We start from the raw sequence: 15000 nt of genomic DNA on the forward strand, positions 1-15000 counted from the left end.
TATATATATAGGTCTGGTACTATATATATAGTACCAGTCAAAAGTTTGGACACACCTACTCATTCCAGGGTTTTCCTTTATTTTTACTATTTTCTACTATCAAATAACACATATTGAATCATGTATTAACAAAAAAAGTGCTAAACAAATCAAAATATATTTTATATTTGAGATTCTTCAAAGTAGCCACCCTTTGCCTTGATGACAGCTTTGCACACTCTTGATTCTATATGTGTTATTTCATAGTGTTGATGTCTTCACTTTTATTCTACAACGTAGAAATTAGTAAAAATATGAAAAAAAAACTTTAATGGGTAGGTGTGTCGGGCTCCCGAGTGGCGTAGCGGTCTAAGGCACTGCATATCAGTGCTAGAGGTGTCACTACAGACCTGGTTCGATTCCAGGCTGTATCACAACCGGCCGTGATTGGAAGCTCCATTTGGCGGCGCACCATTGGCCCAGTGTCACCTGGGTTAGGGTTTGGTCGGGGTAGGCGTCATTGCAAATAAGAATTTGTTCTTAACTGACTTTTATAATGGATCTATATATTTTCAAACAACTGCCCTTTTTCTGGCCCGCAAGTAGATTTTGACAAAGGAATGCTACAGACAAGCGAAATGACACTTACGGTGATGATGTCGTAGCTTCCTGCCGTGACCATCTTGTGTGACGACACCATTGCGGTCAGCGGGTCAATGCTGAACTTCTCATCATCGTTACCCCCGACGATACTGTATGTGATGTTGCCGTTGGTGTCCAGGTCGAGGTCGGACGCAAACACCCGATAGATGGGGTCACCGCGCTTGTTCCGGTCGCGTTCCGGTAAGCTGATCCGGTAGACGGACTCGGTGAATGTGGGGATGTTGTCGTTTTCATCCTGGATGTGGACTATGACCCACACAGTGGAGAGACGGGACATTACCGGACTGTCCATAACCGTTACCTGGGGACAGAGACACACACAGTGGAGAGACGGGACATTACCGGACTGTCCATAACCGTTACCTGGGGACAGAGACACACACAGTGGAGAGACGGGACATTACCGGACTGTCCATAACCGTTACCTGGGGACAGAGACACACACAGTGGAGAGACGGGACATTACCGGACTGTCCATAACCGTTACCTGGGGACAGAGACACACACAGTGGAGAGACGGGACATTACCGGACTGTCCATAACCGTTACCTGGGGACAGAGACACACACAGTGGAGAGACGGGACATTACCGGACTGTCCATAACCGTTACCTGGGGACAGAGACACACACAGTGGAGAGACGGGACATTACCGGACTGTCCATAACCGTTACCTGGGTACAGAGACACACACAGTGGAGAGACGGGACATTACCGGACTGTCCATAACCGTTACCTGGGGACAGAGACACACACAGTGGAGAGACGGGACATTACCGGACTGTCCATAACCGTTACCTGGAGTCAGAGACACACACATTATAGAATAAGAATCTACAGTACAAACATCTGTCAATATGATTCAGTCTGTCTGTCACCATTACCTGGACACACATATATAATCTAATCATGAATTGACAATAATTAATCATCATTCAGAACTATTGATCACATGGCTAACTATTAACTAGCCCTGTGTCCTCATCACTAAAGCATCTGATTAGAATCAGCCATGACTACGGGAAGTAGTATACTAGGAAAATAATAAAAAGGAAACTAATCCTTTTAAAACCATAAGGTGAAATTAACAAGTGTTAGTAGAAAGGACAGAGTTCTGGAACAGAGGGCATGATGGGCCACGTGGGTCTGTCCTCACAGGGATATATCTCTGTGGTATTGATCGGTAGGTCAGTAGAGAGCCGATCACTGATCAATCACATTGATCAGAAACATACTGCTCTGCTCTGGCCTGCTTACCAGACTGTTAAACATAGAGGACACACAGTCTTGTATAACTAACCTTTCAGAGATGGCACCGACATATATGGCAGCTCTGCTTCTAGCTCCAAAGCAACTTTTCAGTATTTAGTTTTTTTGAGTGTTATTTCTTACACTATTAGCCCAGAACGTTTCTTTGTGTTATTACATACAGGCCGGCAAGGACCGTTGGATTTCAGAACTGCGGTAAATCACCGGCATTACGAAGATGAATTTCCCCAAATTGGATCCTTTACTTGCAATTGAACTTATCCCCGAGGCTGCTCCGAGACGACGCAGGCGGAGAAGTAGTATTCGGAGTGGACTTCTAGTCCGACTCAGGAGGTCGGGCACACCATCCACCGCTTCCGAGTATATTACTCGCTAATGTCCAGTCTCTGGACAATAAAGTAGACAAGCTCTGGGCGAGGATCTCCTTTGACAAAATAATTTATATGTTTAAAGATAATGATTAAATAATTCCACTCTGAAACCATATAATTGTATGAAATTGATTAGAATCATAAAATTATAATCTGATGATGTGTGTAGTTTTAGTCAGAATTAGAACAAGGACCTTTTGTTCCTGTTTAGTACGTAAGCAGGGTGCAAGTGTGAAACAATTGACAAGAGGAGCTATCGACAGACAAGCTGTACTACTGTGTTCCTTACAGGACATTCTGTCTCCACCAGTGGAGGGGAGAAACTGTTAGGCTGGCAGAACATTATGAAACATGTTGCAGATTAAACAATGTATCTGTGTAGTGGAAAAACACCGACTGTTTGAGCAAGGCGTAGCTTAGGATTTGAACTTGTATGTGTGTGCCGAAGAAAATACCGAGAACAATTAAACTGTGTTTGACCCGACCTGGCTAGGACTCTGAGAAACTTATGAGGACAGGGAGTATTTCTCAAGATTCCCCTAATCTCGGGGGAATGGAACTGTCGGCTGGGTAGTGATATACAGTGGTGAGAACTATGGAGAAGGATAAAACTCACCTACTGTTCGTGTGTATGTATGTGCGTAAGGAGCCAGTATAAAATGGATGTTTTTGTATTGTGGACTTTAGAACGTTCCTAACTGACCTAAAACAGGGAATTTTTACTAGGATTAAATGTCAGGAATTGTGAAAAACTGAGGTTAAATGTATTTGGCGAAGGTGTATGTCAATTTCCGACATCAACTGTAAGTCTATGTCCTGGGAAAGTTACTGTTACATACAACCTCATGATAATCGTATTAGCCTATGTTAGCTCAACCGTTCCTGCAGGGGACCGACCAATTCTGAAGAAGTTTAAAGGTCTTGCTCACATCGGCAATGGACAGCGTGATCACACAGTCGTCCGGGAACAGGTGGTGCTCTCAAGCATGGTTCAGTGCTGCTTGACTCGAAGCGAGCATAAAAGGCATTTAGCTTGTCTGGTAGGCTCCCGTCACTGGGAAGGTCGTGGCTGGGTTTTCCTTTGTAGTCCGTAATAGTTTGCAAGCCCTGCCACATCCGACGAGCGTCAGAGCCGGTGTAGTAGGATTTAATCTTAGTCCTGTATTGGCACTTTGTCTGTTTGATGATTCGTCTGAAGGCATAGCGTGATTTTTTATAAGCGTCCGGATTAGTATCCCGCACCTTGAAAGCGGCAGCTCTAGCATTTAGCTCAGTTCGGATGTTGCCTGTAATCCATGGCTTCTGGTTGGGATATGTACGTACAGTCACTGGGGACGACGTCATCGATGCACTTATTGATGAAGCCGACTCCTCAATGCCATTGGATGAATCCCGGAACATATTCCAGTCTGTTCTAGCAAAACAGTCCTGTAGCGTAGCATCCGTGTCATCTAACCACTTCCGTATTGAGAGAGTCACTGGTACTTCCTGATTTAGTTTTTGCTTGTAAGCAGGAATCAGGAGGATAGAATTATGGTCAGATTTGCCAAATGGAGGGCGAGGGATTGCTTTGTATGCGTCTCTGTGTGTGGAGTACTGGTGGTCTTGAGATTTTTTTCATCTGGTTGCACATGTGACATGCTGGTTGAAATTAGGTAAAACAAATTGAAGTTTGCCTGCATTAAAGTGAGCATTTTCTTGTTTGCTATTGGCCTTATATAGCTCGTTTAGTGCGGTCTTAGTGCCAGCATTTTTTATATAAATAAATAGTAAACTAGACGGATACGAATATTATAGATGATAACTCTCTTGGTAGATAGTGTAGACCTAGTGTAGACCTACATTTTATGATGAGGTACTCTACCTCAGACGAGCAATATCTCAAGACTTCTGTAATATTAGGCAGTTATTGACAAATAGACACAAACCCCCGCCCCTCCTCTTACCATGCTGGTCATTTATGAACATCTGGCCATGTTGTGTTATAATCTCCACCCGGCACAGCCAGAAGAGGACTGGCCACCCCTCATAGCCTGGTTCCTCTCTAGGTTTCTTCCTAGGTGCTTCTACACCTGCATTGCTTGCTGTTTTTTTATTATACATTTTTTAAATTTCACCTTTATTTAACCAGGTAGGCTAGTTGAGAACAAGTTCTCATTTGCAACTGCGACCTGGCCAAGATAAAGCATAGCAGTGTGAACAGACAACAACACAGAGTTACACATGGAGTGAACAATAAACAAGTCAATAACATGGTAGAAAAAAGAGAATCTATATACAATGTGTGCAAAAGGCATGAGGAGGTAGGCAATAAATCGAATAATTAGAATTTAGCAGATTAACACTGGAGTGATAAATCATCAGATGATCATGTGCAAGTAGAGATACTGGTGTGCAAAAGAGCAGAAAAGTAAGTAAATAAATAAAAGCAGTGTGGGGGGTGAGGTAGGTAAATTGGGTGGGCTATATACCGATGGACTATGTACAGCTGCAGCGATCGGTTAGCTGCTCAGATAGCAGATGTTTAAAGTTGTTGAGGGAGATAAAAGTCTCCAACTTCAGAGATTTTTGAGATTTTTGTTTGGGGTTTTAGGCTGGGTTTCTGTACAGCACTTTGAGATATCAGCTGATGTACGAAGGGCTATATAAATACATTTGATTTGATACAGTATACGCTGGTTGATTCACTCTGTTGGTTGATAGGTACGGTATAAGCCAGTTGATTCTACTGTATGCTTCTGTTCAGCTTGCTGGTCTCATCTCATCTTAATGTACCACAGCAACACATAACAACCTGTGCCCTGAATCTGCTGCAAGCACACCTGAAGCAGCCGTAAATCTCATCCTGCTGTTATCACACATTATCTCCTCTCCTCTCCTCTCCTCTCCTCTCCTCTCCTCTCCTCTCCTCTCCTCTCCTCTCCTCTCCTCTCCTCTCCTCTCCTCTCCTCTCCTCTCCTCTCCTCTCCTCTCCTCTCATACATTATATTCTCCTCCCCTTCCTCCTCCTCCTCATATCATAAATTATATCCTCCTCTTCCTCCCTCTCTCCTCTCCTATCTCTCCTTCTCTCCTTCCTCCCTAACAACCATTTTACCCTCTTCTATCCTTTCATTCCTCTCCTCTCCTCCCTCCCTCCCTCCCTCCCTCCCTCCCTAACAACCTTTGTCTCCTCTTCTATCCTTTCATTCCTCTCTTCTCTCCTCTTTTATCCCTCCCTCCCTCCCTCCCTCCCTCCCTCTCTCCTCTCCTCTCCTCTTCTATCCCTCCCTCCCTCCCCAGTGGGTGACCAGAGGAGATAAGTAATGATGAATGACTGGAGTTGATAGTTTATAGTTAATAAAACTAAATTTATCACAGTGCATAGGGCCGAAACATGTCTGTCACACACACACACACACACACACACACACACACACACACACACACACACACACACACACACACACACACACACACACACACACACACACACACACACACACACACACACACACACACACACACACACGCACACACACACACACACGCAAACACACACGTTAGTGTACCTCTAGGAAGTGCTCTGCTTGCTGCTCTCTGTCCAGTTTCCTGGATGTTGTTGTTATCAGACCTGAAGAACAGAATAAAACACGGTTAACATACAGTACATGGAAAGGGGGATACAGTGCTTTGCAAAAGTATTCATCCCCCTTGGTGTTTTTCCTATTTTGTTGCATTACAACCTGTAATTTAAATAGATTAGGGCCTGTATTCATAAAGGCTATGGTGAGGGCCTGTATTCATAAAGGCTGTGGTGAGGGCCTGTATTCATAAAGGCTTTGGTGAGGGCCTGTATTCTTAAAGGCTGTGGTGAGGGCCTGTATTCATAAAGGCTGTGGTGAGGGCCTGTATTCATAAAGGCTATGGTGAGGGCCTGTATTCATAAAGGCTGTGGTGAGGGCCTGTATTCATAAAGGCTGTGGTAAGGGCCTGTATTCATAAAGGCTGTGGTGAGGGCCTGTATTCATAAAGGCTGTTGTAAGGGCCTGTATTCATAAAGGCTGTGGTGAGGGCCTGTATTCATAAAGGCTGTGGTGAGGGCCTGTATTCTTAAAGGCTGTTGTGAGGGCCTGTATTCATAAAGGCTGTGGTAAGGGCCTGTATTCATAAAGGCTGTGGTTCGGGCCTGTATTCATAAAGGCTGTGGTTCGGGCCTGTATTCATAAAGGCTGTGGTTCGGGCCTGTATTCATAAAGGCTGTGGTTCGGGCCTGTATTCATAAAGGCTGTTGTAAGGGCCTGTATTCATAAAGGCTGTGGTGAGGGCCTGTAATCTTAAAGGCTGTGGTGAGGGCCTGTATTCATAAAGGCTGTGGTGAGGGCCTGTATTCATAAAGGCTGTGGTGAGGGCCTGTATTCATAAAGGCTGTTGTAAGGGCCTGTATTCATAAAGGCTGTGGTGAGGGCCTGTATTCATAAAGGCTGTGGTGAGGGCCTGTATTCATAAAGGCTGTGGTGAGGGCCTGTATTCATAAAGGCTGTGGTGAGGGCCTGTATTCATAAAGGCTGTGGTGAGGGCCTGTATTCATAAAGGCTGTGGTGAGGGCCTGTATTCATAAAGGCTGTGGTGAGGGCCTGTATTCATAAAGGCTGTGGTGAGGGCCTGTATTCATAAAGGCTGTGGTGAGGGCCTGTATTCATAAAGGCTGTGGTGAGGGCTTGTATTCATAAAGGCTGTTGTAAGGGCCTGTATTCATAAAGGCTGTGGTGAGGGCCTGTATTCATAAAGGCTGTGGTGAGGGCCTGTATTCATAAAGCGTCTCAGATCTAGAATCAGGTCCACCTTTTAGATCAGAAATACAGGCCCGGTCCTGGAGAAAGACTTCATGTTTTTTGATTTAACCGTCCTGGAAGACCAGGTGTGTTGAAATGAAGTCAATCACTGAACTGATCAATTAACTCAGTTGGTGTGGTGCCTAGTTTGTGGTGCCAGTACCTGAGGCACTCCAGGAACAGAGTTGCCATGATTAATAATATTATATGGACAGGTGGGAATCTGATCCGAGATCAACACTCCTATTCAGAGACGCTTTGTCGATACAGGCCCTAGGGTTAAGGGTTAGAGGTCAGGTGTTAAGGGTCAGAGGTTAGAGGTCACCTGTTTTGGAGTTGATGGAGAAGAAGTTCTGTGGGTTGCCGGCGGTTATGCGGTAACTAAGGCGACCGAGCATGGCTGTGAAGTCGGGGTCCTGCGCCTGGATACGGATGACGGACAGGTCTTTGGGAGAGTTCTCCATGACGACGGGGTGATAGATGGGGTCGGAGGTCAAGGGGGAGTTATCGTTTACGTCCTCCACCTGGAAGGGAGTAGGGAGGGACATGGGATACGGGGATAGGAAAGAGAGAGAGAGGAGAAAGAGAGAGAGAGAGGGAAGAGAGAGAGGGGAGAGAGGTGGGGAAGAGAGAGAGAGGAGAGAGAGGAGAGAGAGAGGGAGAGAGAGCGAGAGGAGAGAGAAGGGAGAGAGAGAAGGGAGAGAGAGATCGGGGGGGGAGAAGGGAGAGAGAGGAGAAAGAAGGGAGAGAGAAGGGAGAGAGAGAGAAGGGAGGGGAGAAGGGAGAGAGAGAGGAGAGAGAAGGGAGAGAGAGAAGGGAGAGAGAGATCGGGGGGGAGAAGGGAGCAGGTGTTTTTAATATGATATCAGAGGAACTAGTTATTCATCAGCATACTGTATGCAATCCTCCACCTGGAAACAACACATCACATGATCTACTCTGATTCTCTCCCACTCTGTTCTGAGTACTGAATAACTGCTGAATTTACGAATGCCCTACCCTCATTGGTGTCAGCAAACATCGGCAAAAAAAAAAAACGGAAGTAAATTGGTACCAGTAACACAGTTACATTCACTAAACATCTTGATAACATTAAAACAGCCTAACTATGGTTCTGCTAGGGCGAGGAAACTGTTCACGGTGAGGTGTTCTCTCAGGGTGTTCTCTCAGGGTGTTCTCTTCGGGGTGTTCTCTCAGGGGGTTCTCTCAGGGTGTTCTCTCGGGGTGTCCTCTCGGGGTGTTCTCTCAGGGTGTTCTCTCGGGGTGTTCTCTGAGAGTGTTCTCTGAGAGTGTTCTCTCGGGGTGTTCTCTCAGGGTGTTCTCTGAGAGTGTTCTCTCGGGGTGTTCTCTCGGGGTGTTCTCTCGGGGTGTTCTCTCGGGGTGTTCTCTCAGGGTGTTCTCTGAGAGTGTTCTCTCGACGTGTTCTCTCAGGGTGTTCTCTCGGGGTGTTCTCTCGGGGTGTTCTCTCAGGGTGTTCTCTCAGGGTGTTCCCTCAGGGTGTTCTCTCAGGGTGTTCTCTCGGGGGGCTCTCTCAGGGTGTTCTCTCAGGGTGTTCTCTCGGGGTGTTCTCTCGGGGGGTTCTCTCAGGGGGTTCTCTCAGGGTGTTCTCTCGGGGGGCTCTCTCAGGGTGTTCTCTCGGGGTGTTCTCTCGGGGTGTTCTCTCGGCGTGTTCTCTCGGCGTGTTCTCTCGGGGTGTTCTCTCGGGGTGTTCTCTCGGCGTGTTCTCTCGGCGTGTTCTCTCGGGGTGTTCTCTCGGGGTGTTCTCTCGGGGTGTTCTCTCAGGGTGTTCTCTCAGGGTGTTCTCTCAGGGTGTTCTCTCGGGGTGTTCTCTCGGGGTGTTCTCTCGGGGTGTTCTCTGAGAGTGTTCTCTCAGGGTGTTCTCTCAGGGTGTTCTCTCGGCGTGTTCTCTCGGCGTGTTCTCTCGGGGTGTTCTCTCTGGGTGTTCTCTCGGGGTGTTCTCTCGGGGTGTTCTCTCAGGGTGTTCTCTCGGGGGGCTCTCTCGGGGGGCTCTCTCGGCGTGTTCTCTCGGCGTGTTCTCTCCGGGTGTTCTCTCGGGGTGTTCTCTCAGGGTGTTCTCTAAAAGTGTTCTCTGAGAGTGTTCTCTCCGGGTGTTCTCTCGGGGTGTTCTCTCAGGGTGTTCTCTAAAAGTGTTCTCTGAGAGTGTTCTCTCGGGTGTTTTCTCGGGGTGTTCTCTAAAAGTGTTCTCTGAGAGTGTTCTCTCTGGGTGTTCTCTCGGGGTGTTCTCTCGGGGTGTTCTCTCGGGGTGTTCTCTGAGAGTGTTCTCTCGGGGTGTTCTCTCAGGGTGTTCTCTGAGAGTGTTCTCTCGGGGTGTTCTCTCGGGGTGTTCTCTCAGCGTGTTCTCTCGGGGTGTTCTCTGAGAGTGTTCTCTCGGGGTGTTCTCTCGGGGTGTTCTCTCGGGGTGTTCTCTCGGGGTGTTCTCTGAGAGTGTTCTCTCGGGGTGTTCTCTCGGGGTGTTCTCTCGGGGTGTTCTCTGAGAGTGTTCTCTCGGGGTGTTCTCTGAGAGTGTTCTCTCAGGGTGTTCTCTCGGGGTGTTCTCTGAGAGTGTTCTCTCAGGGTGTTCTCTCAGGGTGTTCTCTCGGGGTGTTCTCTGAGAGTGTTCTCTCGGGGTGTTCTCTCGGGGTGTTCTCTCGGGGTGTTCTCTGAGAGTGTTCTCTCGGGGTGTTCTCTCGGGGTGTTCTCTCGTGGTGTTCTCTGAGAGTGTTCTCTCAGGGTGTTCTCTCGGGGTGTTCTCTGAGAGTGTTCTCTCAGGGTGTTCTCTCAGGGTGTTCTCTCGGGGTGTTCTCTCAGGGTGTTCTCTCAGGGGGCTCTCTCGGGGTGTTCTCTCGGGGTGTTCTCTCAGGGGGTTCTCTCGGGGTGTTCTCTCAGGGTGTTCTCTCAGGGGGCTCTCTCGGGGTGTTCTCTCAGGGTGTTCTCTCAGGGGGCTCTCTCGGGGTGTTCTCTCAGGGTGTTCTCTCAGGGGGCTCTCTCGGGGTGTTCTCTCGGGGTGTTCTCTCAGGGGGCTCTCTCGGGGTGTTCTCTCAGGGTGTTCTCTGAGAGTGTTCTCTCGGGGTGTTCTCTCGGGGTGTTCTCTCGGGGTGTTCTCTCGGGGTGTTCTCTGAGAGTGTTCTCTCTGGGTGTTCTCTCGGGGTGTTCTCTCGGGGTGTTCTCTGAGAGTGTTCTCTCGGGGTGTTCTCTGAGAGTGTTCTCTCAGGGTGTTCTCTCGGGGTGTTCTCTGAGAGTGTTCTCTCAGGGTGTTCTCTCAGGGTGTTCTCTCGGGGTGTTCTCTGAGAGTGTTCTCTCGGGGTGTTCTCTCGGGGTGTTCTCTCGGGGTGTTCTCTGAGAGTGTTCTCTCGGGGTGTTCTCTCGGGGTGTTCTCTCGGGGTGTTCTCTGAGAGTGTTCTCTCGGGGTGTTCTCTGAGAGTGTTCTCTCAGGGTGTTCTCTCGGGGTGTTCTCTGAGAGTGTTCTCTCAGGGTGTTCTCTCAGGGTGTTCTCTCGGGGTGTTCTCTCAGGGTGTTCTCTCAGGGGGCTCTCTCGGGGTGTTCTCTCGGGGTGTTCTCTCAGGGGGCTCTCTCGGGGTGTTCTCTCAGGGTGTTCTCTCAGGGGGCTCTCTCGGGGTGTTCTCTCAGGGTGTTCTCTCAGGGGGCTCTCTCGGGGTGTTCTCTCAGGGTGTTCTCTCGGGGTGTTCTCTCGGGGTGTTCTCTGAGAGTGTTCTCTCGGGGTGTTCTCTCAGGGTGTTCTCTGAGAGTGTTCTCTCGGGGTGTTCTCTCGGGGTGTTCTCTCAGGGTGTTCTCTCGGGGTGTTCTCTGAGAGTGTTCTCTCGGGGTGTTCTCTCGGGGTGTTCTCTCGGGGTGTTCTCTCGGGGTGTTCTCTGAGGGTGTTCTCTCGGGGTGTTCTCTCGGGGTGTTCTCTCGGGGTGTTCTCTGAGGGTGTTCTCTCGGGGTGTTCTCTGAGAGTGTTCTCTCAGGGTGTTCTCTCGGGGTGTTCTCTGAGAGTGTTCTCTCAGGGTGTTCTCTCAGGGTGTTCTCTCGGGGTGTTCTCTGAGAGTGTTCTCTCGGGGTGTTCTCTCGGGGTGTTCTCTCGGGGTGTTCTCTGAGAGTGTTCTCTCGGGGTGTTCTCTCGGGGTGTTCTCTCGGGGTGTTCTCTGAGAGTGTTCTCTCAGGGTGTTCTCTCGGGGTGTTCTCTGAGAGTGTTCTCTCAGGGTGTTCTCTCAGGGTGTTCTCTCGGGGTGTTCTCTCAGGGTGTTCTCTCAGGGGGCTCTCTCGGGGTGTTCTCTCGGGGTGTTCTCTCAGGGGGCTCTCTCGGGGTGTTCTCTCAGGGTGTTCTCTCAGGGGGCTCTCTCGGGGTGTTCTCTCAGGGTGTTCTCTCAGGGGGTTCTCTCGGGGTGTTCTCTCAGGGTGTTCTCTCAGGGTGCTCTCTCGGGGTGTTCTCTCGGGGTGTTCTCTCAGGGGGCTCTCTCGGGGTGTTCTCTCAGGGTGTTCTCTGAGAGTGTTCTCTCGGGGTGTTCTCTCGGGGTGTTCTCTCGGGGTGTTCTCTCGGGGTGTTCTCTGAGAGTGTTCTCTCTGGGTGTTCTCTCGGGGTGTTCTCTCGGGGTGTTCTCTGAGAGTGTTCTCTCGGGGTGTTCTCTGAGAGTGTTCTCTCAGGGTGTTCTCTCGGGGTGTTCTCTGAGAGTGTTCTCTCAGGGTGTTCTCTCAGGGTGTTCTCTCGGGGTGTTCTCTGAGAGTGTTCTCTCGGGGTGTTCTCTCGGGGTGTTCTCTCGGGGTGTTCTCTGAGAGTGTTCTCTCGGGGTGTTCTCTCGGGGTGTTCTCTCGGGGTGTTCTCTGAGAGTGTTCTCTCGGGGTGTTCTCTGAGAGTGTTCTCTCAGGGTGTTCTCTCGGGGTGTTCTCTGAGAGTGTTCTCTCAGGGTGTTCTCTCAGGGTGTTCTCTCGGGGTGTTCTCTCAGGGTGTTCTCTCAGGGGGCTCTCTCGGGGTGTTCTCTCGGGGTGTTCTCTCAGGGGGCTCTCTCGGGGTGTTCTCTCAGGGTGTTCTCTCAGGGGGCTCTCTCGGGGTGTTCTCTCAGGGTGTTCTCTCAGGGGGCTCTCTCGGGGTGTTCTCTCAGGGTGTTCTCTCAGGGGGCTCTCTCGGGGTGTTCTCTCGGGGTGTTCTCTCAGGGGGCTCTCTCGGGGTGTTCTCTCAGGGTGTTCTCTCGGGGTGTTCTCTCAGGGTGTTCTCTCAGGGTGTTCTCTCAGGGGGCTCTCTCGGGGTGTTCTCTCGGGGTGTTCTCTCAGGGGGCTCTCTCGGGGTGTTCTCTCGGGGTGTTCTCTCAGGGTGTTCTCTCAGGGTGCTCTCTCGGGGTGTTCTCTCAGGGTGTTCTCTCGGGGTGTTCTCTCAGGGGGCTCTCTCGGGGTGTTCTCTCGGGGTGTTCTCTCAGGGTGTTCTCTCAGGGTGTTCTCTCAGGGTGTTCTCTCAGGGGGCTCTCTCGGGGTGTTCTCTCAGGGTGTTCTCTCAGGGGGCTCTCTCGGGGTGTTCTCTCGGGGTGTTCTCTCAGGGGGCTCTCTCGGGGTGTTCTCTCAGGGTGTTCTCTCAGGGTGTTCTCTCAGGGGTGCTCTCTCGGGGTGTTCTCTCGGGGTGTTCTCTCAGGGGTGTTCTCTCGGGGTGTTCTCTCGGGGTGTTCTCTCAGGGTGTTCTCTCAGGGGGCTCTCTCGGGGTGTTCTCTCAGGGTGTTCTCTCGGGGTGTTCTCTCAGGGTGTTCTCTCAGGGGGCTCTCTCGGGGTGTTCTCTCGGGGTGTTCTCTCAGGGTGTTCTCTCAGGGTGTTCTCTCAGGGTGTTCTCTCAGGGTGTTCTCTCAGGGGGCTCTCTCGGGGTGTTCTCTCAGGGTGTTCTCTCAGGGGGCTCTCTCGGGGTGTTCTCTCGGGGTGTTCTCTCAGGGTGTTCTCTCGGGGTGTTCTCTCAGGGTGTTCTCTCAGGGGGCTCTCTCGGGGTGTTCTCTCGGGGTGTTCTCTCAGGGTGTTCTCTCAGGGTGTTCTCTCAGGGTGTTCTCTCAGGGGGCTCTCTCGGGGTGTTCTCTCAGGGTGTTCTCTCGGGGTGTTCTCTCGGGGTGTTCTCTCAGGGTGTTCTCTCGGGGTGTTCTCTCGGGGTGTTCTCTCGGGGTGTTCTCTCAGGGTATTCTCTGAGAGTGTTCTCTCAGGGTGTTCTCTCAGGGTGTTCTCTCGGGGTGTTCTCTCGGGGTGTTCTCTCGGGGTGTTCTCTGAGAGTGTTCTCTCAGGGTGTTCTCTCAGGGTGTTCTCTCGGCGTGTTCTCTCGGCGTGTTCTCTCGGGGTGTTCTCTCTGGGTGTTCTCTCTGGGTGTTCTCTCGGGGTGTTCTCTCGGGGTGTTCTCTCAGGGTGTTCTCTCGGGGGGCTCTCTCGGGGGGCTCTCTCGGCGTGTTCTCTCGGCGTGTTCTCTCCGGGTGTTCTCTCGGGGTGTTCTCTCAGGGTGTTCTCTAAAAGTGTTCTCTGAGAGTGTTCTCTCCGGGTGTTCTCTCGGGGTGTTCTCTCAGGGTGTTCTCTAAAAGTGTTCTCTGAGAGTGTTCTCTCGGGTGTTTTCTTGGGGTGTTCTCTAAAAGTGTTCTCTGAGAGTGTTCTCTCTGGGTGTTCTCTCGGGGTGTTCTCTCGGGGTGTTCTCTCGGGGTGTTCTCTCGGGGTGTTCTCTGAGAGTGTTCTCTCGGGGTGTTCTCTCAGGGTGTTCTCTGAGAGTGTTCTCTCGGGGTGTTCTCTCGGGGTGTTCTCTCAGAGTGTTCTCTCGGGGTGTTCTCTGAGAGTGTTCTCTCGGGGTGTTCTCTCAGAGTGTTCTCTCGGGGTGTTCTCTCAGGGTGTTCTCTCGGGGTGTTCTCTCGGGGTGTTCTCTCGGGGTGTTCTCTGAGAGTGTTCTCTCGGGGTGTTCTCTCGGGGTGTTCTCTCGGGGTGTTCTCTGAGAGTGTTCTCTCGGGGTGTTCTCTGAGAGTGTTCTCTCAGGGTGTTCTCTCAGGGTGTTCTCTCGGGGTGTTCTCTGAGAGTGTTCTCTCAGGGTGTTCTCTCAGGGTGTTCTCTCGGGGTGTTCTCTCAGGGTGTTCTCTCAGGGGGCTCTCTCGGGGTGTTCTCTCGGGGTGTTCTCTCAGGGGGCTCTCTCGGGGTGTTCTCTCAGGGTGTTCTCTCAGGGGGCTCTCTCGGGGTGTTCTCTCAGGGTGTTCTCTCAGGGGGCTCTCTCGGGGTGTTCTCTCAGGGTGTTCTCTCAGGGGGCTCTCTCGGGGTGTTCTCTCGGGGTGTTCTCTCAGGGGGCTCTCTCGGGGTGTTCTCTCAGGGTGTTCTCTCTGGGTGTTCTCTCAGGGTGTTCTCTCAGGGGGCTCTCTCGGGGTGTTCTCTCGGGGTGTTCTCTCAGGGGGCTCTCTCGGGGTGTTCTCTCGGGGTGTTCTCTCAGGGTGTTCTCTCAGGGGGCTCTCTCGGGGTGTTCTCTCAGGGTGTTCTCTCGGGGTGTTCTCTCAGGGTGTTCTCTCGGGGTGTTCTCTCAGGGTGTTCTCTCAGGGGGCTCTCTCGGGGTGTTCTCTCGGGGTGTTCTCTCGGGGTGTTCTCTCAGGGTGTTCTCTCAGGGTGTTCTCTCAGGGTGTTCTCTCAGGGTGTTCTCTCAGGGGGCTCTCTCGGGGTGTTCTCTCAGGGTGTTCTCTCAGGGGGCTCTCTCGGGGTGTTCTCTCGGGGTGTTCTCTCAGGGTGTTCTCTCAGGGTGTTCTCTCAGGGGGCTCTCTCGGGGTGTTCTCTCGGGGTGTTCTCTCGGGGTGTTCTCTCGGGGTGTTCTCTCGGGGTGTTCTCTCAGGGGGCTCTCTCGGGGTGTTCTCTCAGGGTGTTCTCTCGGGGTGTTCTCTCAGGGTGTTCTCTCGGGGTGTTCTCTCGGGGTGTTCTCTCAGGGTGTTCTCTCAG

At 51.0% G+C, this 15000-nt stretch overlaps 1 protein-coding gene across 1 annotated transcript in view; it reads right to left on the reverse strand.

The window, feature by feature from the left end:
• LOC139551917 (protocadherin Fat 3) overlaps positions 1-15000 on the reverse strand; it is a gene marked incomplete at its 3' end in the record, with an annotated part of 293271 nt that overhangs the window by 196608 nt on the left and 81663 nt on the right. Inside the window, exons 19-21 of the mRNA XM_071363255.1 lie at positions 7421-7619; positions 5833-5894; positions 629-943 (exon numbers count right to left, since the gene is read on the reverse strand). Coding sequence (XP_071219356.1) covers positions 629-943; positions 5833-5894; positions 7421-7619 — 576 coding nt within the window. The remainder of the gene's footprint in view (positions 1-628; positions 944-5832; positions 5895-7420; positions 7620-15000) is intronic.

The sequence above is a fragment of the Salvelinus alpinus genome, chromosome 24 (genome assembly GCF_045679555.1).
Source record: "Salvelinus alpinus chromosome 24, SLU_Salpinus.1, whole genome shotgun sequence".
Taxonomy (NCBI): domain Eukaryota; kingdom Metazoa; phylum Chordata; class Actinopteri; order Salmoniformes; family Salmonidae; genus Salvelinus; species Salvelinus alpinus.